The sequence below is a fragment of the Saccopteryx bilineata genome, chromosome 1 (genome assembly GCF_036850765.1).
Source record: "Saccopteryx bilineata isolate mSacBil1 chromosome 1, mSacBil1_pri_phased_curated, whole genome shotgun sequence".
Lineage (NCBI taxonomy): Eukaryota > Metazoa > Chordata > Mammalia > Chiroptera > Emballonuridae > Saccopteryx > Saccopteryx bilineata.
The window spans coordinates 401,081,214-401,108,709 of record NC_089490.1 but is presented as its reverse complement, the minus strand read 5'-3'; the positions used below and the strand labels follow the sequence as shown (position 1 = coordinate 401,108,709).

The 27,496-nt window shown below is 52.0% G+C and overlaps 1 protein-coding gene across 2 annotated transcripts; it reads right to left on the bottom strand.

Moving 5' to 3' along the window:
• Nucleotides 1-162: 162 nt before the first annotated feature.
• DPP3 (dipeptidyl peptidase 3) lies at nucleotides 163-27,426 on the bottom strand. 2 transcript variants are annotated; one of them, XM_066252132.1, is made up of 18 exons: nucleotides 27,238-27,426; nucleotides 25,800-26,074; nucleotides 20,295-20,384; nucleotides 19,609-19,746; nucleotides 18,946-19,020; nucleotides 18,330-18,423; nucleotides 14,445-14,575; nucleotides 14,216-14,346; nucleotides 14,082-14,140; nucleotides 11,937-12,131; nucleotides 11,603-11,715; nucleotides 8,238-8,330; nucleotides 6,684-6,746; nucleotides 6,461-6,585; nucleotides 6,228-6,348; nucleotides 5,037-5,216; nucleotides 3,948-4,110; nucleotides 163-704 (listed from the first exon to the last, which is right to left on the bottom strand). In XM_066252132.1, the coding sequence occupies exons 2-18, from the start codon at nucleotides 26,067-26,069 to the stop codon at nucleotides 532-534; spliced, it is 2,214 nt and encodes a 737-aa protein (XP_066108229.1). In that variant the 5' UTR covers nucleotides 26,070-26,074; nucleotides 27,238-27,426; the 3' UTR covers nucleotides 163-531. The 2 variants fall into 2 exon arrangements, with proteins under 2 accessions (XP_066108229.1, XP_066108228.1); XM_066252131.1 differs by having other exon boundaries at nucleotides 25,800-26,077; nucleotides 27,238-27,425.
• Between the last annotated feature and the right edge of the window lie 70 nt (nucleotides 27,427-27,496).

Sequence of the window (27,496 nt, the reverse complement as noted above, 5' to 3'; positions counted from 1 at the left end):
GTGGCTTTCTCACAGGGGATGTCAACATCCTGTTGTGGATGGAAGCCTAAAAATTCCTCTCCAGCTCCCTTCCCAGGCCTTGATCTCACTACTCTGCAAGATGCAAAGAAGAAGTGAGGCAAAGACAAAGAGAAATCACTCAAACCGCAGACAGTGGTTGTTTCTAATATTTATTTTTCTGGTTATAAAAGTAATACATAAAGAGCACTGAACAGGGAAAGGTTTTGAGTCCTGCAGGCTCTAGACAAGTCACTCCTCAGAAATTCCCTTTTGTCATCTGGGAAGCAGGATAAGGCGCCCTGCCTTGCCCACTCCACAGAGGCAGCACAGATCAAATGAGATAACACAGGGAAGTACCTGATAAAGTAAAAAGTGCTGACAAATGGAAGGGGTTAGCGTCACCATCCTTGGCTGAGGTAGCACCAAGACCTGGGTTTCTGTCCCATCCCTAGGCCTCTAATGCACACACAGAAAAGGGGCCACTTGCAGTCTTGGTTTGATGGAGTTGGGGAGGGGCTGCACAAATCTGCTTTAAGCCTGGACAGATGGGGCCTCACTGGGGCCCTTCCAGAACCGGGCATCGGCTGTGGCCAGCTGGGTGAGAACCCTCTCCAATTCAGGCCCATCCTCTGGGAAGCGCTCGGAGAAGGATCGGATGAGGCCAGCAGCTGAGGCCTCATACTCAAGAAGCTGCACTTCTGAGCCTGGTGAGGAGACGGAGAGAAAACAGCAGTGGGGAAAGGTCTTAACAGGGAAGCAGAATCATCGCCACCATCATCAGAGCGGTGGTTCTTCCTGAGCTCTTACCATCTGCCAAAAATAGTGCCCAGTGCTTTAGGTTTATTATCTAATTTCATCCTCACAATAACCCTATAAGGAAGGAAATATTAGAGGGGGAATATTTAATGAATTGCTTCATTCATTCATTCATTCATTCATTCATTCACTTAATAAAAGATTTACACCAGGTGCCATACTAGGTGAACCAGACACAGTCCTTGGCCTCCAGGAGCTTACAATCCAGCAATTGCTTCATCTCTGTCCACTGTAGCACCTTGGGCAAGTTTTTCAACCTCTAAGCCTGTTTCTTCATTTGTAAAGTGGGGGTGAGCACAGTACCTCTTCTCTCAAGAAACTGTAGTGATTAAATACAATAATGCACCTAGCAAGTGCTCAGTAAGTGCTAGCTAGCTAGCACCAGCAATATTACCTCTGAGCCTACTTACTCATCTGTTAAATGGGAATGCTGTGAGGGTCCCCTGAATACTCCAGGGAAGCATTTCCCTCTAATGCATTTCTGCTGTTCTACCCACCCACAGCACGGTGCTTTGCTTTATGGCATCATGGGGTGTACAGAGCAAAGAGCACAGGGTCTGGGTTCAGAAGACCCAAATTCAAATTCTTGTTCTGCCACTCACTAGTTGTGTGACCTCAGGCAAATACACAACCCCCCTGTCTCAGTTTCCAGCTGAAAAATGGGGATCATGACTTACTTGTTGGGTGGTTGGGAGTTAACCATGGAAAGTTTTTACCTGGTGCCTGGCACATGAAAGTCCTCAGAAGTTAGCCATCAACATCACTACCAACTCCACCTTTGAAAATCCAACCTGTCCTTTAGGCTTCATTTAATCACCACTTCCTCCCCAGAACCTTCCCTTACTCCCTCAAAGGTGGATGTGATCTCTCCTCTGCCTGTCCAAACCACTGTGTGTCTCTTGAGCATGCATGAAGGCTTTCCTAATGGGCTGTGAACTACTCGAGGTGAGGGTATGGGTCCAGTTCACCTCTTGATCCCCAGTGGCCCACACAGGGTTGGATAATCAAAGTGATGATGGTTTTGTCCATGTAACGAGCACTTACTGCATGCCCAGCATGAGTCATTCATTCACGCATTTGACAGGCACTGAGCAGCCCCTGTGTGCTGGGCCTCTGCGAGGTGCAGGGGAGGAGCTGCTCCTGCTGTCCCAGAGATGAGGCAGACAGGAAAATGGCAGTGATGGGTGCATGAAGAAAATCAGGTTGAGCAATGGAACAGAGGGACCGAAGGGACTACTTTAGATTGTGGGGTCAGGGACAGCCTCTCCCAGAAGATGCCATTTAACAGAGACCTGAGTGACAAGATGAGCCAGCAGACAAAGGTCTGGGGGAGGACCATGCCAAGCAGAGGGAACAGCAAGTGCAATGGCTACAAGAGTGGAGTGTGCACAGAGGTTTGGAGAGACAGAAAAGCCCGTGTGCACGGAGGGCAGGGCCGGGGAGGAGGGCTGCTGAGACTAGCAAAGGCCCGGGCCAAATCCCTGGAGCCTCTGGAGTGCAGAGTCACGAGTTTAGGATAAGCCTCTTAAATGCTTTTTCCTCACCAGTAGGAGGTAATTACTGAATTTAACCCTTACAACAGCCCAGGTCCGTAGTAGTGAGGAGGAAACACTTTGAATTTGACTCTTGGCTCGTCCGGTATAAAGCTGTTAAGCCTTGAGTCTTATAGCTCTGTGTCTCAGTTGCCTTAACTGTAAAATGGGGATAATAAAAATAACTACATCTTAGGATTATTGTGGGGATTTAAAGCACTGATCCGTGGAAAGCATTTCGAACTTGAAGGAAGTACTTAATGCAGGTTCACTACAGTGTCAGGACACATCAACACTGGCTTTATGAAAACACCCAAGGCCAGAACAGTCAAGTGACTAGGACAAGGTCACAGAGCAGTTCCGAAGCTCATGCTCTAACCACTGATTGGCACCACCTCTTCTTAGGTGCCTCAAGAACCAGATATCCAGAGACACAAGTCAAGGGATGAGGGAAAGTGAATGCAGCAGGTGCTGGGACCCCCAAGGGCTTTCTTTTTTTTAAGAGAGAGAATGGGAGATAGTGAGACAGACTCCCACTTGTGCCCCGACTGGCAAACTCTATCTGGGGTATATGCTAGAATCAACGGAGCTATTTTTAGTGCCTGAGGCTGACACTCGGACCAACTGAGCTATCCTCAGTGCCCAGGGCTGACACTAGAACCAACTGAGCCACTGGCTGTGGGAAGGGAAGAGAGAAGGGGAAGAAGAAGGAGAGAAGCAGATGGTCACTTCTTCTTTTTTTTTTTTTTTACAGAGACAGAGTCAAAGAGAGGGATAGTTAGGGACAGACAGACGGGAACGGAGAGAGATGAGAAGCATCAATCATTAGTTTTCGCTGTGACACCTTAGTTGTTCATTGATTGCTTTCTCATATGTGCTTTGACCATGGGGTTACAGCAGACCAAGTAACCCCTTGCTCGAGCCAGCGACCTTGGGTCCAAGTTGGTGAGCCTTGCTCAAACCAGATGAGCCCGCGCTCAAGCTGGCGACCTCGGGGTCTCGAACCTCAGTCTTCCGCATCCCAGTCTGACACCCTATCCACTGTGCCACCACCTGGTCAAGACAGATGGTCGCTTCTCATGCGCCCTGACTGGGAATTGAACCCAGGACATCCAAACACCAAGCCGATGCTCAATCCACTGAACCAACTGGCGAGGGCCACCAAGGGTTTTTAATACAAAAGGTCCAAGTGCAATGAAGACAGGGTCAGGGTTTGTGAGGATGGAATCATCACTTGAGGAAGGAGAGGGACCACAGGGCTATTGATCTCTGTCTTGGCTCTGCCAAGTCACATTGTCCCCTGGGTTTCACTTAGCCCACCAGTCCCAACTCACTGCCTGACCTGACCTCACTTCAGGGTGAGGTCTGAGTCTGCAGTACCATGCCTGGCCCTCTGGGCCTGTCTGTTCCACCAGCCCCTGCTCTGCCAGGCTTTCTTAAATCTTCTGTTCCCATCTTACAACCAGCATGGCCATGTGCAGTGGTAGTGATGGTGGTGGTGATGAGTTTGCCATGGGGGACTGTGGCAGGGAGAGAGGTAGGAGCCACCCTCCTTTGCACTGCATTGCCCCCGCCAAAGGGGGCTCAGGAGTCTGTTACCTTCGAGGCGAGTGTTGGGCTGAACAATGAGCTTCCGAGATTCCTTGCGGAGCAGCACGGTGTCCCTGAGGGTGAGGAAGCACTCGGGGGGTGCGTCAGTGACCGCTGCGTACCCCTCATACAGGGCTCGGCCTCCAGCCACATCCCCCGTGGACTTCAGCACCTGTGGAAAGGCAGAAGGAGTCAGTGCCTAGATGGGCGCCCACCCTGTATCCACAGGGCTCTACCGGGGCCACAGCCGATGGCGCCTAGCCCTGGACCATATCTACTCTTAGTGTTGCCGTGCTGAATAGGAGAGAAATGCAGATCAAATCTTAGTACATAGTAAGTGCCCATTAAAATATCTAGTATATATGTTACAAAGAATAAGACACTCATACAACCACCACCTAGCTTAAGAGTTAGTCCAATTGCCCTTCCTTGACCACACCCTGTAGCCTCCCAGCTGAGGAAACAGCCCTCAATTCTGTGTTTTTATTTTTCCCCTCGTTCTCTCCTCAACTGTATATCACATAAATTTTGCCATGTTCTGTGATTCGCTTTTTCTGCTCGAGTATGTTTGAGATTCACCAGTGTTCATGCACACATTTCCACTTCACACTGCTGCACGGTAGCCCCCTTATAAACACAGCTGAACCTGTTCTAATGTTGATGGGTAACCTGTGCTTTCTGCCCCTCAGTGCTGCTGGGACAGCCTTGTGTGAACTGTCTGGGGACACTTGATGCTCTAAAGGTTGGTGATGGCACAACCTTTCAGGCAATGCCCAGGCTGTTCTCCAAAGTCCCCCTAAGTCATAGTCGGGGAAGCGATGGTGGCAGTCACTGCCCCGCACACCAGGTTGCTGTGGGCAGTTTTGTGGGGTTTTTTTAAGTGAGACAGACTCCCACATGCTCCTCAACTGGGACCCAACCAGCAACCTGGCACTTGGTAAGTAACTCCCAGTTTATAGACTTGCTGAATGAATGAATGAATGGAAGAAAGAAAGAATGGATGACTTCATAGATCAATCAAGAGGCTACGAGGCAGTGTGAGGGGTGGGGAAACAGGGTAAGGCCAGAGGAGCCTCTAAGGCAAGAGGTCTCCTTTACCTGCAGCCTCCGAAGGAAGCGCTCCAGGGCGGGCTTGCCCACCGACCGGATCTTGCTGCGGTCAAGGCGGACCCGGGCATCTGGGCGTCCATCAGAGCCTGTGGTAGGTGTGACGGTAACGAGTCCCTCGCCAGCCTCCAGCAAGACCCTCAGAATCACGAACCGGGCCTGCATGTGGGCCTGCAGGGGCCAGGAAAAGCGGAGTCATTTGCAGCCCTGACGTAAGATATACTAAGTATTGGTCTGAGGCCTGATGTATATAGTATGTGCTTATTAATGACCAATTACTCTTACTGTTGTAGTCTCTTCTAACTATTCCTCTTCCCTCAAAGGCCCCTCCCTCCCTGCTCATAAGGAGGACAGGGAGGCCACTTCTGGGCAGGGCCTGTGTACCCCTTGCCACCCGCATGCCCTCTGCTCCTCCCAGCTCTGCCCTCATGCCAGCAGTCATCTCCAAGCACCTTCTCCACCACCATCTTGTTTGCATTCAACAGAGGGACAAAGGGGGCATCATTATCCCTAGTTTACAGGCAACAAAACAGTGGCCTGGAGATAAAGGGACTGGCTCAAGATCACACAGCTTCCTCAGACCCACATTTCCTGACTCTCAAATGTTCCTTTGATGACATAATATTGCTTCCTTAAAGCATGCTTATCTGACTTTATAAAACATTTCTATTGCTCTCCCTATTTCCAAAGTACGTATCATAACCGGGCCGTCTAGCCTGATGGCTCTGGAGATAGACTGCTTGGATTTGAGTCCTGGTTCTGCTATTCATCAGCAAGGTACTTAACCTCTTTGTGCCTCAATTTCCTCATCTCTAAAATGAGAGTAAGAACAGTAGCCATTTCCTGGGGTTGATACTGGGAACAAATGAGTTCATCCATGTAAGGTGCTTAGAACGGTGCATGGCACAGAGTAAGTCCCATGCAAGCCATCTATTAGGAGTCGTAATAAACTCATCTCACTTGCTTTGCCCTCAAAGGTGGGCAGGGAGATTATTACTCCCATTTCACGGATGGAGACATTGAAGCTCCCAGTGGTGATATGACTTGTCCTTATACGCAGTGGAGTCTGAGATTAAACCCAGCTCATGTGCCTCATAGTTTGTCCCATCCCTGCAGCCAGTGTCGTGATCCTGGCCCCTGCTTCAGGCTCCCCCACTCCTAAGGGCTCCTCCTGGGCCCCACCTGTCTCCAGTTGGAGGCCTCAGGGGTGTAGAACTCCAGAGCGAGAAGCCCAGCCCGAACCATGTTGAGCCAGTTCACATAGATCACATCTTCTGCATCAGCCCCCTCGAAGCCAAAGATCCTAGGGGAGGGAGAGGGTGGTGGCAGGGGGGATCTGCGGCTGCCTATGCCGTGCCCATCCTACACCCCCTCTGTCCAAAGAAGAGGCCCGCCCCCATGCTTGCTGCTCGTACTCCAGCACTTGGGGGTGGAGGCAGAGGTAGAGACCCACGCTCTCCGCCCGGCACTCTTCGTAGCTGGAGGCGATGGTGCTGAACTTGCTGTCCCAGGTCTCCCCGCTCCGGTACCAGCTCTGGATCTGGGAGGGGAGGCCCAGGAAGCGGGTTTAGGAGCGGCTGCCACCCCACCTGTGTCCCCCTTTTTAGCACCCTGGGGCTCCGCCAAGGGTGCCCTCACCTGTTCCCCTGTCTCTGGGTTGATCACTGTTTTCTGGTCAAAGTTGAAGGCTCCTTTCTCATCCTGCAGGAGAAGAGTCATTGACACGGGGTGGGTGAGGAAAAGGTGCCCATGCCCATTGGGGAGCTGTGAATGGAGAGCAGGAGCAGCAGGTCCGTCGACATACTGCCACTGCCAAACCTCAGGCCAGTGACACTGGCTGCCCACTCAGAGCTCCCAGGAGGTAGAAGAAGCAGGGCCACTGCCCCATTGCAGAGAGTGACACTGAAGGCCAGAGAGGAGAGGGACTGGCCCAAAGTCACATGAAGACTGAAAGCCAGTATCTACAGACCCCAGCCAGATGTCTCAATGGGAGGGCCAGAGAGCGTAGCTGCTCCTCCTTCCGGCCCCCGGGCCCATCTCCCCATGCTGGCAGAGGCCCCAGCACATGCTTCTCCACTGATATCAAGTGTCACCCTCGCTGTCCTGTCCATGTGCTGAGCATCTTCCATGCATCATCCATTTAATCCTCACAACCACCCTCCGAGGAAGGTTCCATTGTTACCCCACTTCACAGGGGAGGAAACTGAGGACCAGAGGCTAAGAAGGAGAGTCAGAGCACACAACCCCCATGCACACTGTCTCTCAGTAAGAACACACATCTGCCAAGGGCCTCCTGTGTGCCAGGCAATCCTAGGGCTTTGCTGTCATCCTCACAGTTCATATAGTAAGGGTCAGGAATCCCATTTTACAGATGGGTCAACTGAGGCTCAGTGAGTGGAATTGACTTATCTAAGGCTACGGAGTGGCTACAATTGTCTTTACTTCCCTGCAACTTCAAGGCCTGGACTTCTAGTCAGAGTGGACACCTGGTGGCTATCCTCACTGGCTCCTGTCTGAATCCTCCTGACTCCCAGGCCCATATCCCAGGACACAGCTCCATCCTTCCTTCCCATTCAGTGGGGCAGCCCCACCCACAGGGAGCAAGCCCAACCCAGAGCCCACACTCTTGAATGAGTCATCTCATCCTATCTCCGCAGCTCTGGGCTGGGCGTTCATAATGGGCTCCTCAGCTTGTGAGAAAGCCTGTCTTTGTCATACTCCTTGAGGGGGTGTCGTGGGGGCTCCCACCACTCTGGCCAGCAGACAGGAAGGGGCTGCTCTGGGGAGAGGCAGTTCCTTACGACACCTGAAAAGGTACCAGCTCCAGGAAGTGCAACACAGACAGTGCTGCAGCCTCAGTACCAGGAGCATCAGAGACTGTCCCCGCCAGCCTCTCTGTCCCCAAGGCTGCTTGAGTCACACTCTCAGGGCCTCTTCCTTGGCACAAGCCCAGCAATTCTTCCTGTGTGGGAGACTCTGAGGAACCTCAGCTGGACTGACCTGCAGGCCCCATTCAATCCTTGGAGCTTCTGGGACATTTTGGGGGGAGGACTTCACTGCAAAGGGGCCGCATTCACCACCTGACCCAAAGGCCCTGAATCAAAGACTAGCACAGCTTCACCCCTGGGAGGGCCGATTTGGGGGGCGGGAGTTGGAGGCCTGGGCCCCAGGCTGCACTGGCCACGTCCTCACCTGCACGAAGAGCTTGCCGCTGCCGTGGCCGAGCAGCTCGTGCAGACCCACCTGCACGTCAAAGGAGGGCCCCTTCCAGCGGATGTACAGGTCCTGCCAAGACAACCAGAGACCCACACTGTCCACTGTTCCACACGGTCACATGAACATCCGGACACCCGCACTGTCCACTGTCCCACACGGTCACACAGACAACCGGACACCCGCACTGTCCACTGTCCCACACGGTCACCAGACAACCGGACACCCGCACTGTCCACTGTCCCACACGGTCACATGAACATCCGGACACCCGCACTGTCCACTGTCCCACACGGTCACACAGACAACCGGAGACCCACACTGTCCACTGCCCCACACGGTCACACGGACAACCGGAGACCCACACTGTCCACTGCCCCACATGGTCACATGGACAACCGGAGACCCGCACTGTCCACTGCCCCACACGGTCACACGGACAACCGGACACCCACACTGTCCACTGTTCCACACGGTCACACAGACAACCAGACACCCACACTGTCCACTGTCCCACACGGTCACACGGACAACCGGACACCCACACTGTCCACTGTCCCACACGGTCACACAGACAACCGGAGACCCACACTGTCCACTGTCCCACACGGTCACACGGACAACCGGAGACCCACACTGTCCACTGTCCCACACGGTCACACGGACAACCGGAGACCCACACTGTCCACTGTCCCACACGGTCACACGGACAACCGGACACCCGCACTGTCCACTGTCCCACACGGTCACACGGACAACCGGACACCCACACTGTCCACTGTCCCACACGGTCACACGGACAACTGGAGACCCACACTGTCCACTGTTCCACACAGTCACACGAACAACGGGACACCCGCACTGTCCACTGTCCCACACGGTCACACAGACAACCAGAGACCCACACTGTCCACTGTTCCACACAGTCACACAGACAACCGGACACCCACACTGTCCACTGTCCCACACGGTCACACAGACAACCGGAGACCCACACTGTCCACTGTCCCACACGGTCACACGGACAACTGGAGACCCACACTGTCCACTGTCCCACACGGTCACACGGACAACCGGAGACCCACACTGTCCACTGTCCCACACGGTCACACGGACAACCGGAGACCCACACTGTCCACTGTCCCACAAGGTCACACAGACAACCGGAGACCCACACTGTCCACTGTTCCACACGGTCACACGGACAACCGGAGACCCACACTGTCCACTGCCCCACACGGTCACATGGACAACCGGACACCCGAACTGTCCACTGTCCCACACAGTCACTCAGACAACCAGAGACCCACACTGTCCACTGTTCCACACAGTCACACGAACAACGGGACACCCGCACTGTCCACTGTCCCACACGGTCACACAGACAACCGGACACCCACACTGTCCACTGTTCCACACGGTCACACGGACAACCGGAGACCCACACTGTCCACTGCCCCACACGGTCACATGGACAACCGGACACCCGAACTGTCCACTGTCCCACACAGTCACTCAGACAACCAGAGACCCACACTGTCCACTGTTCCACACAGTCACACGAACAACGGGACACCCGCACTGTCCACTGTCCCACACGGTCACACGGACAACCGGAGACCCACACTGTCCACTGTCCCACAAGGTCACACAGACAACCGGAGACCCACACTGTCCACTGTTCCACACGGTCACACGGACAACCGGAGACCCACACTGTCCACTGCCCCACACGGTCACACGGACAACCGGATACCCGCACTGTCCACTGTTCCACACGGTCACACGGACAACCGGACACCCACACTGTCATCTACTTTTTTTGTGTGTGTATTTTTCTGAAGCTGGAAACGGGGAGAGACAGTCAGACAGACTCCCGCATGGGCCCGATCGGGATCCACCCGGCACGCCCACCAGGGGCGATGCTCTGCCCCTCCAGGGTGTCGCTCTGCCGAGACCAGAGCCACTCTAGCGCCTGGGGCAGAGGCCAAGGAGCCATCCCCAGCGCCCAGGCCATCTTTGCTCCAATGGAGCCTTGGCTGCGGGAGGGGAAGAGAGAGACAGAGAGGAAGGAGGGGGTGGGGGTGGAGAAGCAAATGGGCGCTTCTCCTATGTGCCCTGGCCGGGAATCGAACCCGGGTCCCCCGCACGCCAGGCTGACGCTCTACCACTGAGCCAACCGGCCAGGGCCCGGACACCCACACTGTCCACTGTTCCACACGGTCACACGGACAACCGGAGACCCACACTGTCCACTGTTCCACACGGTCACACGGACAACCGGACACCCGCACTGTCCACTGTCCCACACGGTCACACAGACAACCGGAGACCCACACTGTCCACTGCCCCACACGGTCACACGGACAACCGGACACCCGCACTGTCCACTGTCCCACACGGTCACACAGACAACCGGAGACCCACACTGTCCACTGTCCCACACGGTCACATAGACAACCGGACACCCACACTGTCCACTGTCCCACACGGTCACACGGACAACCGGACACCCACACTGTCCACTGTCCCACACAGTCACTCAGACAACCGGAGACCCACACTGTCCACTGTCCCACACGGTCACACAGACAACCGGACACCCACACTGTCCACTGTTCCACACGGTCACACGGACAACCGGAGACCCACACTGTCCACTGCCCCACACGGTCACACGGACAACCAGATACCCGCACTGTCCACTGTTCCACACGGTCACACGGACAACCGGACACCCACACTGTCCACTGTTCCACACGGTCACACGGACAACCGGAGACCCACACTGTCCACTGTTCCACACGGTCACACGGACAACCAGACACCTGCACTGTCCACTGTTCCACACGGTCACACGGACAACCGGAGACCCGCACTGTCCACTGTTCCACACGGTCACATGAACAACCGGACACCCGCACTGTCCACTGTCCCACACAGTCACTCAGACAACCAGAGACCCACACTGTCCACTGTCCCACACGGTCACACGGACAACTGGAGACCCACACTGTCCACTGTCCCACACGGTCCCACAGCCAGCCAGGCTGAGTGCCCATCACAATACACATTTAGTAAAGGCCTACAACACCTCAGGCCCCACAGTGGGCACCGTCCATCCTGGCGACAGCCCGGGAGGAAGGAACTGTCCCCCCCTTTTTTTGCCTCCCCTTTTGACAGGTGAAGAAACAGGCTCTGAAGTTACAAGGTCACACAGCCAAGAAGCGCAGAGCCAGGACCAGCTGGGCCCTTTCTCCAGCCCTGAACCAGGCTGCCTGCCTTTCTGGGTCGGCTGAGGTCCGGCCAGGCCCAGCCCCGTGGCTCGGGCTGCTGGTGCCCACCTTGTCTTCCTCCTCCAGGAAGGTGAGTTTCTCCCGCTGCGTGGTGTAGGCCACGGCCAGCACGTTCCCCAGTGACACGTTCTTAAAGCCTTCCGTCTGCCTCAGGTCATCATCTGGAGAGGGCAGGGAGGGGACCAGGGACAAGGGGTAAAGGTCAAGAATCAGAGACAAGGAGTCTAGACAAGGGCAACAGGCAGGGACGGTGAGTTGAGCAGGGCCATTTATGGCCAGGTGAAGTGTGTGGAAGGTGGGGGCGACTCCGAATGGGGGCTCATGGGGGCGTAAGGCACTGTCATGGCTCCAGTGGCCGGTGGCTGGGCCTGAGGAGGCTCACAGTTGGGGATGTTGATGCCGGCAGGAATGCCGGAGCCGGCGAAGGTGAGAACATCCAAGGAGGTGAAGTCTGGGGTCAGGAACTTGTCCTTCTCGAAGGCTGGAGGCCAGGGCAGCTCCTTCAGCAGCTGCTCGGCACTCGCCACCAGCCGCTCAAACTTGGCGCTCATGGCCTTGTTCACCATGGCCACAAAGCCTGCAGGGGGTAGAGGGGGCTGTGGGTGGCAGGCTGTGGGGGGGCTCTGACACCCTCCAGTCCATGTGCACATGTGCATGCCACTGTGTGCAGCGACTGTGTGCTGGCCACTGCGGAGAGCAGTGACGCAGGCTGGGCCTGCCCTCATGGAGGTCACTGCCTGAGGTGGCTGCGATCGGAGAGAAGGGCTTTGCTGGATCATTTCTAAGCTGCTCTTGAAGGAGTTTACAGGGAGCATGTAGGGGGTGTTGGAGAGTGGGAGGGCTGCCCAGGGGAAGAGCAAAGAAAGATGCTCTTCTCTCGGGGAGAGCTGCATGTGGCTTATGTAGCCCTCGCGGGAAATGTGTTCTGGGGGGTGCGGTGTGGGAAACACTGCTTGGGCCAGGAGTTCTAACCGCACTAAAGCTAACAGGACCGGCCTCAGCCCTTCTGCTCAGCAGCCTCTCTCACCCACTGTGAACCGTGGTGGCCTCCGGAGGGGAGTAACACAGAAGGTAATAAAGGAGGGATTTCATATTCTGTGCTACAGACCTCTGTTTTGTTCCAATCACTTGCAACATATGGATTTTTAAGTTACATAGACACGCACGTTTAAGTTTCTAAACATGTACAGTGCTATATAAAAACAAAAGACAAAAAGTATACTGTAAATTTTAACCTTGGGGTCAGTGCAACTACAGTTGACTTTTTTTCTGTAGTTTCAGTTTTAGACCATGACCCTGGATTCCCTTTCTAATAACCACAGAGACTTATATACAAAAGGAAGGGGGAGCTCTGAGTTCTAGACTGCTGAGGAAGCCTTGGGCTCTCAGCCCTGAGGGCAGCCCTGGCAAATCAGGACCTGGGCAGGGAAGCTGGGGCTGTGCACACCTGTCTGCTCCTCAGGCCCCTGGCCACCTTGTCCCCGGGCCTGGATCTGTGGGCTCAGATCCATGCTAGGGCTTTCCTTCCTCCACCCAGGTTCACCTCTCTGGTTTCTGGCAGTTGGATGCTCCGGACTACATCCAGGAGCTCGGCAGAGACAAACCTAAATCCTCAGGCTGGATGCCCCACCTTGCCCAGGCGGGTCCTGTGGGGGGCATGGGCATGGAGGCCAAGGCGGCCTGAGACCTGCCCTGGGATGACAGCAGCCAAGACAAGGTCACAGCCACGCTCCCACTTACCCAGCACTCTTCTGTGCCTGGCACTGTGCTGAGCAGTATGCACATCGCATCTCACCTCCCCCGACACTGAGAAGGGCACAGTGACTGGAGCTCAGAGGTGTTAACTAGCCCAAGGACACAGAGCAGGTGAGCAGCAAAGCCAGGATTGGAACCAATGCAGCCTGTGTCCAGACCAGACACTAAAGGCAGCACCAATGTGGCTCAGAGCCAAGGAACCTGGCTTCGGCACCCCCACCTACCGTGCCTCAGTTCCTACATTTGTAAAGTGAGGACAGAAATCCTCATGGGATAACAGTGTCTGAATGAACTAATATAGGTAAGTGGCCAGTATACAGTACTTCATCAACGCTGGTAATTGTTATTACTACTATTTTTTTTTTAGGTGAGAGGAGGGGAGATAGTGAGGCAGACTCCCAAATGCACCCTGACCAGGATCCACCCAGCAACCCCATCTGGGGCTGATGCTCGAGTACCAAGCTATTTTTAGTGTCTGAGGCTGATGCACTGAGCTATCCTCAGCACCCGGGGCCAATGCTTGAACCAACTGAACCACTGGCTGTGGGAGGGGAAAAGAGAGAGAAGGGGGAAAGGGAGGGGAAGAGAAGCAGGCGGTCGCTTCTCCTGTGTGCTCTGACTTAGAATCCAGAGGGGCATATACAAGGCCAACGCTCAATCCACTGAGCCACCAGCCAGGGCTATTATTATTATTGCCAAGGGGAAAGGGGAGACTTCTCCGAGGACACAGGGAAAGGACTACCAACCTAACCTCCCGCCTCCCAGAAGTTACCTTCAAACTCTCCACGGGAACCAAAGGGGTCTCGGTAGCTCTCGATGAACCCGATATAACTGGGAGAGAGAAGAGCAAAGATGGAGGAAGAGTGGGCAGGAAGGGTGGTGCAGGGTGAAGGCTGGGCCCCTCACCTCTCCACGATGGGGCCTTTGTCCTGGATCCAGAAGCGGGAGCCCCTCTTGTGGGCCTCGATGGACCCGTGGGTGAAGCTTTCTATGTACTGGGCCAGCATCTGCTCCTCATGGCTATTGGCTGCATATGCCTGGGGTGAGTGGGGGTGGGTCAGACTCAGGCCCCCCACCCCCTTTGCTGCCCTGAGGGGTCTGGAGCCCACACACTCAACCCCCCAGCCAGCCCTACCTTGGCTTTCTCCAGGTGTTCCACCACCTTCTGGAGGATAGGTGCATAGTCCCCCCGGGTCACCTGAAAATGGCTCCCCTGGAATTCGTAGCACTTCAGCTTGGAAGTCATTTCAGAGTCTAGAGCAGGCTCTGAGGGAAAAGGGGGATCGCTCAGGGGAAAGGCAAGGGTAAGACCCTCCAGCCAGCTTCTCATTGTGACACTCTTGGTCTAAGCCAGGGGTCAAGAACCATTCTGGCTGAGAGAGCCATGAACGCCACATATTTTAAAATGTAATTCCGTGAGAGCCATACAACGACCCGTGTACGTTATGCATTATCCAATAAAAATTTGTTGTTGTCCCGAAGGACAGCTGTGATTGGCTCCAGCCACTCGCAACCATGAACATGAGCAGTAGGAAATGAATGGATTGTAATACATGAGACTGTTTTTATAATTTTAACATTTTAAAATTTTTTTTAAAAGATTTTATTTATTCAATTTTCAGAGAGGAGAGAGAGAGAAAGAGAGAGAAAGAGAGAGAAAGGGGAGGAGCAGGAAGCATCAACTCCCATATGTGCCTTGAGGCAAGCCCAGGGTATCGAACAGGCGACCTCAGCGTCCCAGGTTGACACTTTATCCCACTGTGCCACCACAGGTCAGGCAACATTATTTTTTTTTATTAAAGATTTGTCTGTGAGCCAGATGCAGCCATCAAAGAGCCACATCTGGCTCGCAAGCCATAGGTTCCTGACCCCTGGTCTAAGCTCTTCCATGGCTGCCCATTGCCTACAGAAATTAGTAGAAACTGTCTTCAAAAATATACATATTATGTAATATGAAATGTTCTAAGTGCTTTATATGTAGCAACTCACGTAATCCTCACAGCAATTCTGGGAGAAGAGGGAAATTATCATTTCTATTTTATAGATGGGGACACTGAGGCACTGAGAGGCTAGTTAAGTTTTCTAAGGTCACCAGGCAGCAAGTGGCAGAGGATTCAAACCCAGTGTGGCAGACTGTATTTTTTTTTTGGCAGACTGTATTTTAAAAAGACAGCCATGCCTGACCAGGCGGTGGCACAGTGGATAGAGCGTCGAACTGGGATGTGGAGGACCCAGGTTCGAGACCCCGAGGTCGCCAGCTTGACCATGGGCTCATCTGGCTTGAGCAAAAAGCTCACCAGCTTGGACCCAAGGTTGCTGGCTTGAGCAAGGGGTTACTCGGTCTGCTGAAGGCCCGCAGTCAAGGCACATATGAGAAAGCAATCAATGAACAACTAAGGTGTTGCAACGAAAAACTGATGATTGATGCTTCCCATCTCTCTCCGTTCCTGTCTGTCTGTCCTTATCTATCCCTCTCTCTGACTCCTCTCTCTTTCCCTGTAAAAAAAAAAAGAAAGAAAGAGAAATAAATAAATAAAAAGACAGCCATACAAAAGACCCTAAATGTAATGACAATTCAGGGAGACAAAGAGGGTAAATGGGAAGTAGGTGTGCTAAGAGAAGAAAGAAGATGGAGAGATTTAGGAAGGGCCACGAGCCAAGGAATGCAGCCTCTAGAAAGAACTGAAGTCTTATCTTAGACTTTGAACTTCCAGAACTGTAACAGAATAAATTTATGTTCTTTTATGCCAGTAGATTTATGATTTGTTGCAGAAGCAATGGGATACTGATACACTGGTGTATTTCCTGTTGCCTCTGACCAATAAAGTGTACTTGTAGGCCATATATATATAAAAAGATAGCTACAGCCCTGACCGGTTGGCTCAGTGGTAGAACGTCAGCCTGGTGTGCAGGAGTCCTGGGTTCGATTCACGGCCAGGGCACACAGGAGAAGCGCCCATCTGCTTCTCTACCCCTCCCCCTCTCCTTCCTCTCTGTTTCTCTCTTCCCCTCCTGCAGCCAAGGCTCCATTGGAGCAAAGTTGGCCCAGGCACTGAGGATGGCTCCATGGCCTCTGCCTCAGCCGCCAGAATGGCCAGGGCTGCGACAGAGCAACGCCTCAGATGGGCAGAGCATCGCCCCCTGGTGGGCATGCCGGGTGGATCCGGTCAGGCGCATGCGGGAGTCTGTCTGACTGCCTTCCTGTTTCCAACTTCAGAAAAAAATAAAATAAAATAAAATAAATATAGCTACAGTATCTCCCATCTCCCAATGTGGCTTCTCCCATGAGGACATGAAGGCTGTATTCCCTCTATGAAGTGGAGAGACTTGTGACTGTAGTGGAGTCACTTGTGGAGCCCAGCCACTGTGAGCAATACGAAGAAGCCACATAAGATGTTTTCGTTGATAGGCCCAGCTGGGGTCCCAGCTGACAGACAGGTAGTATCTGCCACTGGACATGTGAGTAAGGAAGCTTGCAGATGATTCCAGCCCCAGCTGTTGAGTCACCCCCAGCCTCCAAGTCTTCCTAACTGAGGCCTCAGTCATTGCCAAGCAGATGCAAGCTGTTCCTACCATGACCCATCCAAATTCCTGACCTACAGAGTCTGTGAGCATGAAGAAGTCATTTATATCACTAAATTTGGGGGATATTTGTGACACAGCAATAGATAACTGATACACTCAGGCAGCCTGACTCCAAAGCCACACACTTAACTACTATTGGTTACTATACTGCATCCTTTCAGCAGAGGCCCAGCTTATATTCTCAGGTGATATACTCTTACTCCATTGAACCCAATATCCTTTTCCCTCATCAAATCAAACTACTTGCTAATTCATAAACGTTTCCACCTCTCTGCTTTGGCTCATACTGTTCCCTCCATCAGGAGTGCAATTCCCCACCCACCTTCATTTATTTATATACTGAGTATCTGAGTATCTACCAAGTGCTGATCACTGGAGAAACAATGGTGAATGAAACACACAGTCCCTCCTGTCAAAGGGCTTGCAGTCAAGTAGAGAAACAGAAAAATAACTAAGACATTACTGGGTGTGTTGATCAGAAAGGAGAAGGACCCGGACTCAGTTTAGGGAAGATGGGGAAAGGTCCTGGAGAAGGTGATGTCCAAGCATGGCTTACAGGATGAGGACATGTCATCAGGGGAACATTTAGAGGAGAGGGAGGCCATTCCAGGCAGGAAGTGGAGAACAGACTGTACAAATGCCTGGAGAGATATGTAAGAACACGGGGTTTTCAGGGAATTGAAAGCCACTGAGCATGGCCAGGGACACAGAGTTGAAGTGGGAGATGGGGAGAAGGCTGTGAGGCTGAGAGCTGGGAAGTTGTAAGTGGGTAGTGACAGGAGGGCCACATTGCAGAGGTCCTTATAGGGGTTTGGACATTTCTGTTCATATTGCATCCATTTTCCCCTCACCTAGACACAAACCCCAATTTTCCTTTAAGAATCCCCCACCACTACCACCTCTGGTTCAGGTGATGAGAAGAGCTGATCTCACTGCCTGGCTTCAAGGTAGGCTTGGGACCAGATCTGACCAATCAGAGACCTGGCCCTTGACCACAGGGATTGGTTCACAGATGAGAGACTAGAGCCACTTCCTGACCTTATAAAGCCACTTCTCAGAGACAATAACCTGTCTTCTGCTGAGTTGGCCAGACTGGTGGCTATCAGGACCCGTGTGAAAGCAGCCTGCTATGGATGAGGTCAGAGAGAACCCAGCCAGGAGATGGAAAGAGGCATTTTCTGAGACTACTGTCTAAGCAGCTGGATACAGCTATACCTGAAGCCTTCCTACTCTGGGCTTCTTAATTACCCAAGTTTATAAAGTCCCCTTTTGGTTTAGGCAACTTTGGAATAAATTTCTTCATTTGTAACCAAAGAGTTTTGAACAACAAAGCCCTTAGAGGTGGATTTGGGCTTTATTCTGAGGGAAGAGATACTTAGGAAGCGGACTTTAGTAAATTCACCCTCCCATGTATAGAAGACAGGAAGGAGCTCACCTGTGCCGAGCACGGAAGCCAGGCGCACCTCATAGCGGGCCTTCCCATCCTGGTCAACCTCCTTGAAGAGCCGTGTGTTGTAGGCACTGAGGTTCTGGAAAAGACCAGGGCAGGGGTTGGGAGGAGAGTAAGTCCAGAGAGGGTGGTGGGGGAGGGGGAGGGAGAGGGAAAGCTGGTCACACTAAGGAGAGAAGGTACAGAGCCTCCAGGGGCCTGTACAAGTCAGTGGGAAAGGGGAGAGCCAGGGCAGACTGACTCCACTGCTCTGTTCAGGAGTGCAATGAGCACTAACTTTTACTAAGCGCTGACTCGGCTGTGCCAGGCACCACATGACCTCAGCTAACCCAGGGCCACACAGGCAGGCCCCACTCCACAAAGAAACAGTCACAGAGACGCTGGGAGGGGAGCCCCACATGCAGGTTCCCCAGCGGCTCTGATGCTCTGCCTCGACCTGACCTGTGGCTGCTCCTTCAGTCGGGGGTGGGGTGCAGGTGTCTGCATTGGAGCCAGGATGATCCCCCCACTCTTCTCTACCCCAAGGACCCAAGCGGAGATCCAGGAGTAGGTGCCAGCAGCAAGGGGGCCCCATCAATCCACTGTCCCATGTTCCTCAAACCTGTGAGTCCAAAAAGTCTTGGGCCAGTTTGGCATCTTCCATGGTACAATCGCCAGAGAAATAGGTGGTGACACCCTGAGGGAAGGGGACAGAGGAAAGGAGAAGCTGCTGTGGTCGGGGGCTGCAGGACAGCTGGTAAGTCCCTTCTCAGCACACCCCTCCAGCCCCAAGCCTCCTGCACCTCCTCTTGGCCGCCCCAGCCTCTTCCCCTCCTTCTCTTTCCAGGAGAAAAAACTGTAACACAAACACACAGAGGAAGCAGAGGCCCATCTCCAGCCCCCTGCAGCTCTGCTCCAGCCTCTCACAGGCTGGCCCAGCCCGCAGGCTTGCCTTGCTGCCCACCCTACGCAGCTCCCAAGCGACCCCCAGAGGCAGGAAGTTGGGGGCCCCTTCCTTTCCTTCCCTTCCCTCCACAGCTCCCTCCAGCTCTTAGTGCCCTCTCCTTCCCTCCTCCTGCACACAGCATCCCAGGATGTCAGAAAAGATACCATCCAACCTGCTTCCCATTATACAGATGGCAAAGCCAAGGCCCGCTGCAGGGAGCAGCTTCACCTCAAATGGAAGGCAGAGCCTATCGCCTCCCCAACAGGCCCCTTCTCTCCATACTAGCCCAGGTGACCTCACAGGAAGCCCTCCACTGCCCTGTGTGGCTGGGAGCCTTACCTCCTTCCCCAGCCCGAGGTGTCGAAGCCTTGGCTCCAGAGAGAACATGCGATCCCCGCAGGTCTGCCAGAGGCCCCCTACTGCTTCTGGGTGCTGCTGAGCGGCCTTACTCCCCAGGATCACGCGCTCCAGCTTCTCCTGCAGGGAAAGGAGTCCATTGGCCCGCCACACTGCCCAAACCTGCCTCTGGAGCCTCCACATCGCCCCCCAGCTCTTTTCCCACAACCTAAGACCATACAGCGATCGGTGGGCCAGCTGCACTGGCATTGCCTGGAAAATGTCAAACCGTGGCCCCTAGCCCAGACCTTTCTATCAGAAGCTGCATTTCCACAAGATCGCCAGGCAGTGTGTGTGCACAGGAAGGGACAGAGGCCCTGGGGTAACTGCTGCCTTGGTCCCAGACCGGCCCAGGGAGGGATTCCCTGTGCCCAGGCTAATCTACAGTCCCAGTGATGACCGACAGGCTTCATTTTTGCAGCACCTAACAGTTTCCAGAGCACTTCCACATCCTCCCCGTGCCCGCACCTTGGGTCAGCACAGTCAGGAGGCTGTAGCACCCAGCAAGGCTGAGCGGCTGACCTGAGGCCACGCCATGTAGCAGCAACAGGGTCAAAGCTCCACTCAGGGTCCCACTCCCATCCCGCTGGCTCTGAAACCCTGCCTTCCCCAGCCCTCCCTCAGCTCACCTTGGACAGGTTGGGAACAAACTTGGTGTCGCCGAAGGACTTGTAGTTGCCCATGTTGGAGTAGACCCCCGCAGCATAGACCAGGAATGCCTGGGGGGAGGAGTTATGTCTTTTCCATATAGTTGGAATCAGACACCTGGAGGCACAGCCTCCTGGCCCCAGGGAGGTTCCCTCCTGAGCTGCTAACACCCAGAGGAACCAGTATGGGAGAGCCTGGGAACCCTGGGGGCCGGACCCAGATCCTGGGAGGCCTGCACTGTCCTGCCAAACTGGTCCCAGCAGCACCCAAACACGTCCAAGAGCTCGTCCACCTTTGTTCTCACTATGCCCAGCACCCTCTCAGCCCCCTGCCTGGAGTCAGGAGCTCCCCTGCTGGAATCAGGAAGAAAGCAAAGCTGACAGATGAAGATCGTGTAGCAATGGTATCACTGAACCCCTGGATCTAGCCATGCCTGAAGCCTCCCCTAGCCTGGACTTTTATGTGAGCCAATAACTCTCTCTTTTAAAAAATAGATTTTACTTTATTTTATTTTATCTAGCAAGAGAGAGACAGATAGACAGACAGACAGACAGGAAGGGAGACATGGGAAGCATCAACTTGTCATTGTGGCACTTTAGTTGTTCATTGATTGTTTCTCATTTGTACCTTGACTGGGGGAGGGAGCTCTAGCCAAGCCAGTGACCCCTTGCTCAAGCCAGTGACCTTAGGCTGCAAACCAGAGATCTTTAGACTCAAGCCAATGACCATGGGATCATATTGATGATCCCACGCTCAAGCCAGTGACCTTGGGGTTTCGAACCTGGGACATCAGCATCCTAGGTCAACGTTCTATCCACTGTGCCACCACTGGTCAGGCTAGGTTTTATTTTTTTAGAGCAGTTCTAGTTTCACAGAAAAATTAAACAGTAGGTACAGAGATTTCCCAAGTATCCCCTCCCCCCATACATGCAGTTGATAAACATCCTCCACTAGAACAGCACATTTGTTATAACTAATGAGCCTACACTGACACATTGCCATCACTCCAAGACCATAATTACGGTAGGGTTCACTCTTGGTGTTGTCCACTCTATGGGTTTGGACAGATGTACGATATATATACAGTATGTATGACAATTACATTACTCTGTCATATAGAGTAGTTTCACTGCCCTAAAAATCCTCTGTGCTTCTGCCCTGCTGGATAGCTTGGTTGGTTGCCAGTTCGATCCCGGGTCAGGGCACATGCAGAAACAGATCCATGTTTCTGTCTCTCTCTCTCCTTCTCTCTCCCTTCCTCTCTCTCTGAAATAAATAACAATATTAAAAAAAAACTTTTTTAATCCTCTGTGCTTCCCTCTCCCTCCCCCGAATGCTTAGCCACCCCTGATCATTTTACTGTCCTCATAGTTATGTCTTTTCCATATAGTTGGAATCAGACACTATGTAGCCTTTTCAGATTGCTTCTTTCACTTACTAATATGAATTTTTTTTTTTTTTTTTTTACAGAGGCAGAGATAGACAGGGACAGACAGACAGGAACGGAGAGAGATGAGAAGCATCAATCATCAGTTTCTCGTTGCGCATTGCGACTTCTTAGTTGTTCATTGATTGCTTTCTCACATGTGCCTTGACCATGGGCCCTCAGCAGACCGAGTAACCCCCTGCTGGAGCCAGCGACCTTGGGTCCAAGCTGGTGAGCTCTTTGCTCAAGCCAGATGAGCCCGCGCTCAAGCTGGCGACCTCGGGGTCTCGAACCTGGGTCCTTTCGCATCCCAGTTCGACGCTCCATCCACTGCGCCACCACCTGGTCAGGCACTAATATGAATTTAACTTGCTCGTGTCTTTCATGACTTGATAGCTCCTTTCTTTGCAGCATCAAATAACATTCTATTGTCTGGATAGACCACAGTTGATTGATTCCGCTACTGAAGGACATGCTGGTTGTTTCCACGTTTTGGCAATTATAAATATAGCTACTAAAATATCCGTGCACAGGTTTTTGTGTAGACTTAAGTTTCCACCTCCTTTCAAGTTTTCCCCTTGGTAAACACCAAGGAGCACGACTGGTGGGTTGTATGTTAAGAATATGTTTAGGGGCCCTGGCCGGTTGGCTCAGTGGTAGAGCGTCGGCCTGGCGTGCAGAAGTCCCGGGTTTGATTCCCGGCCAGGGCACACAGGAGAGGCGCCCATCTGCTTCTCCACCCCTCCCCCTCTCTTTACTCTCTGTCTCTCTCTTCCCCTCCCGCAGCGAGGCTCCATTGGAGCGGGGATGGCCCGGGCGCTGGGGATGGCTCCTTGGCCTCTGCCCCAGGCGCTGGAGTGGCTCTGGTTGCGACAGAGCAATGCCCTGGAGGGGCAGAGCATCGCCCCCTGGTGGGCGTGCCGGGTGGATCCCAGTCGGGCACATGCGGGAGTCTGTCTGACTGTCTATCCCCGTTTCCAGCTTCAGAAAAATACAAAAAAAAAAAAAAAGAATATGTTTAGGCCCTAGCCGGTTGGCTCAGCGGTAGAGCATTGGCCCAGCATGCGAAGTCCCAGGTTCAATTCCTGGTCAGGGCACACAGGAGAAGCGCCTACCTGCTTCTCCACCCTTTCCCCTCTCCTTCCTCTCTGTTTCTCTCTTCCCTTCCTGCAGACAGGGCTCCACTGGAGCAAAGTTGGCCCAGGCACTGAGGATGACTCCATGGCCTCCGCCTCAGGTGCTAGAATGGCTCTGGCCTCAACAGAGCAACGCCCCAGATGGGCAGAGCATCACCCCCTAGTAGGCATGCCAGGTGGATCCTGGTGGGGCACATGTGGGAGTCTGTCTCTCTACCTCCCCGCTTCTACCTTCGGAAAAATAAAAATAAAAAAAATTTTTTTTAAAGAATATATTTAATTTTGTAAGAAGCTGCCAACCTCTCCTTCACAGTGGCTATACCATTTTGCACTCCCATCAGAAGTAGGTTCTTCTGCCTCTTCATATAAACTTTAGTTTCAGTTTGTTGATACTAAAAAATAACTTGCTGAGATTTTTATTGGAATTGCTATAAATCAAGTAGGGAATAAATGACATCTTGAAAATAATGAGCCTTCCTACCCATGAACATGGAATATTTCTCCACTTACATAGTTCTTTGATATGTTTCATCAGTTTTATAGTTTTCCTCATATAGATCTTATACATATTTTGCACATATTTTGTTGAATTTATGACTAAGTATTCTCCTTTTTTGTATTGTAAATGGTATTTTTTTATTTCAAATTCTACTTTTCATTGCTGGTATTAATAAGGCAACTGACTTTATGACCCAGAATGTGGTCTATTTTGGTGAATATCCCATGTGAGCTTGAGAATGTGTACTCTGATGTTGAATCAAGTCTATAGAAATCTTTCATATTCAGTTCATTGATGGAGTTGTTGGGTTCAACTATGCCCATATTGATTTTTTTTTCTTTTTTTAAATTTTTTGAGAGATAGAAAGAAAGGGGAGAGAGAGGGAGGAGAGAGATGAGAAGCATCAACTCGTAGTTGCTTCACTTTAGTTGTTCATTGATTGCTTCTCATACATGCCTTGACTGGGTTGGCTCAAGCTGAGCCAGTGACGCTTTGCCCAAGTCAGTGACCTTGGCTTCAAGCCAGTGACCTCTGGTTTAAAGCCAGGGACCTTGGGATCATGCCAATGATCCCGTGCTCGAGCCAGCAACCCTACACTCAAGCTAGCAACCCTGCACTCAAGCTGGCAACCTTGGGGTTTCAAATCAAGGACCTCAGCAATCTGGGCTGATGTTCTATCCACTGTGCCACCACCAGTCAGGCTGCCCTCACTGATTTTCTGTCTGCTGCATCTATCTGTTTCTAATAGAGGGGTGTTAAAATCTCTAACTATAATAGGAAATTCATCTATTTCTACTTGCAGTCCTATCAGTTTTTGCCTCACGTATTTTGATGCTCTGTTGTTCAACACATACAACACATTGAAGACTATTAGTCTTTTAGAGAACTGATCCTTTTATTATTTTGTAATGCCCCACTTTATCCCTGATAACTTTCCAGGCTCTTAAGTTTGCTCTTTCCAAAATTAATATAACTACTCCCACTTTCTTTTGATTAGTGTTAGTATGGGATATATTTCTCCATCCCTCTTAATATACATGTGTTTTTATATTTAAAGAGTTTCTTGTAGACAACATACAATTGGGTCTTATTTTTTTATCCACTCTGACAAATTCTTTTAGTTGGTATATTTAAACCATCAACATTCAAAGTGATTACTAGTATTGTTGGACTAATACCTACCATGTTTTTGTTTCTTACTTGCTGTTTGTTCTTTGTTCCTATTTTTGTCTTCTGTTCTTTCTCTGCCTTTTGTGGTTTTTAACTGAGCCTTTTATGTGATTCCATTTTCTCTCCTTTCTTAGCATACCAGTTATATTTCCTTTTTGACTTTTTTTAGTGGTTGCTCTAGAGTTTGCAATATACATTTACAACTAACCCAAGTCCTCTTTCAAACAACACTATACTGCCTGGCCTGTGGTGGCACAATGGGTAAAGCATTTGACCTGGAATGCTGAGGTCACTGGTTCGAAACCCTGCCCTTGCCTGGTCAAGGCACGTACAACCAGCAATCAATGAAGAAATAAAGTGAAGCAACTATGTGTTGATACTTCTCATTTTCCTCCACCCTCTGTAAATCAAGAACTAAAATCTTAAAAACAAACAAACAAACCATAACACTATACTGTTTCATGGGTGGTGGGAGTACCATATATATAAAATCCTAATTCCTGACTGCCATCTGTCACTGCTGTCATTTATCTCGCTTATAAATAAGAATACATAAGCTTTACTTATGTATACAGATATAACTGAATACATTATTGTGATTATTTTGAACAGTTATCTCTTAGATCAATTAAAAATCAGAAAAATAAGTTTTTATTTTACCTTTTCACTTCTCTTAATGATCTAAGAAGAGTGTGGAAGTATGTAAAATAGAGTTGAAAACATTGCATACCCTGCCATCCTCAGTACTACCTCTGGGAAGGACATGGAGAATGTGATCTTTGCATTTTGTTTTATGCCTTTCTGCATTGTTGCAATATGTTAAGGATGCATTCATGTATACTTAGCCAAGAGGCCCACAAACAAACAAAAACCAAGGGACAGGAAGAATGTTCTGCCCAGGGACACAAAACATGGGAAAGGAAGACCTAGTCCAGACACAGACCTCCTGATCTCCACCCTGGACTCACTCTTTGGCCATCTCTGACTCTCCAGCTGATTCCTTTCCTCACAGCCCTTGCTATGATCACAGCAGCCACCCTTTATCCTGCAGACGGGTCACCACACACTAAGAGGTTTAGACCACCCTATGCATATTTTGCAGATGAAAAGACTGAGGCTCCAGGAGGAGGAGGGAAGGTTCCAGTATCTGTAATTTTGGGTCTAATCCAAAGAGAAGGAACTTTGTACCCCTCCTTCCTGGTCCCTCACACCCACAAACCACTTAAGAAATGCAGGCTGGCCTGAAAGAGCTGACCTGATACTCCTCCTCGGTAAGGCCCTCGGCCAGGGCATGCTGGCACAGCTGGTCGGGATCCTGGGCACGGAAGAGGCGGCTGAGCAAGGCATAGATGTAGGGGGCCTCTGGGGAGGTCTGCAGCAGTACAGCCAGGCCACCATACCAGGCAGCACGTGACAGGTGGTGGGCATAGAGGCGCTCTGTGGGCGACAGCAGGCGGAAGGCCTCGCGGCAGTCCAGGCTAGACACGCCGATGTCATTGGGCAGGATGTACTGGGTGTCCGCCATGGGCCCTGCTGAGAACCATCACCACCACCATCATTTACCTCACATCAACTTCACACCTGGCTCTGCGTTCTCGGGATCTCCTTTAATCTTCCAAAAGCCCGCAAGGAAGGAAATGCCATTGTATCCTTTAACCAGACATGCTAACTGAGGCCCAGAGGTTAGATGACTTGCCCAAGGAGATTACAAAATATACTGGTGGGCCATAGTTGGCCTGTGGTCCCTCAAATTTAAAGACTGACTCCAACTACCGCGGTCTTACAGATAGAGAAACTGAGGCCCAGAAAGGCCAGAAGCACTGCCTAATAACACAAGGGAAGGGTCAGAAGCAAAGATCTGCATCTCTAGCTCCCAGCCCTGGCCTCTCTCTGGCTCCCTCCTCCTTCCGACCTCCTAGTCTCCTCTTCAAAATTCTCCGGTAGGTTCTTCAACTCCACTCACGACTGTGTTTCCAAGGACAAAGACCCAGGCTACCAGTTAGAAGACCCAGGTTCAAATCCTGACTGAGCCCCAGAGCCCTAAAATCAAGTCAACTGTTTCACTTTTCTGTACCTCAGTTTCCACCTCTGTAAAACAGGGGGGGGGGTGATAGCAACTCCAAACTCACCAGGTGGGTGAGCAAATTAAGTAAGGTCATATCGGAAGGTAGGTACCTACAGCAGTAAATTATTTTCCTTGTGCTCTCTTCGTCTCTCACTGCTCCCAAGATCCGTCCCACTCTCAATAGGCCCTGAATCCTCCTGCCCTCTCCCTGTGCTCGGCGAGGGGAGCTACAGAGCCACAGAAGTTCAGGGTTGGAAGAAAACTCACTTTACATATAGGGAGGCTGAGGCTTAGCGAGACCAAGCAACTTATGAAGGTCTTACCGCCCGTCGGGACCCAGGGGTCTCCCAACCTCTGGCATTCTACACATGGCCCCTCCATACAGGTAATGTGTTTCCAGTATCCTCCTCCAGTCCCGATGCTCCGCCCCAGAAGTGCTATCACCTGGGTTCTCAAAGGGGTTTTAATTCTTTGCTGCCAGGAGCATTCCTCAGCCTCGGGGCCGCTATGACTTTAGATGTGGTACTATATTGGGAGAAGAAAGGGAATGATCTTGCACTAGGTCCCGATTAGCCCTGACCCCCGAGGATGACACATTGTGACCCGAAACCCAGACGCCGCGTCTCACCTGCAGCAGCTGCTCGATCGCAAACTCACTTCCTGCTTCCGGCTCCCCCATTCATTGGGGCTCCGCGAACTCCGCCCCCACTGGCCAATTGTCGGGCCTCGGGGCCCAGATGGGCTTTGGGTCCAGCCAATAGGAGCGCCGAGGCTAGTTCCGCCGGCTCGCTCGCTCCCCGCCTCCCGGCGCTACGGGGTCGCTTGGGGTTGGCCCCTGCAGCCTTGGCCTTTTGTCCGCAGGCAATTCTCGGGCGGGGGTGGAAACC

Excerpts from the sequence above, each read along its gene's own strand:
- DPP3 (XM_066252132.1), bottom strand. The coding sequence starts at position 26,069 with ATGGCGGACACCCAGTACATCCTGCCCAATGACATCGGCGTGTCTAGC. Across the intron at positions 19,747-20,294 it reads TTGTTCCCAACCTGTCCAAG|GAGAAGCTGGAGCGCGTGAT; the intron begins GTGAGCTGAGGG and ends CTTTCCCTGCAG. Across the intron at positions 14,576-18,329 it reads GGCTTCCGTGCTCGGCACAG|AGCCTGCTCTAGACTCTGAA; the intron begins GTGAGCTCCTTC and ends CTTTTCCCTCAG.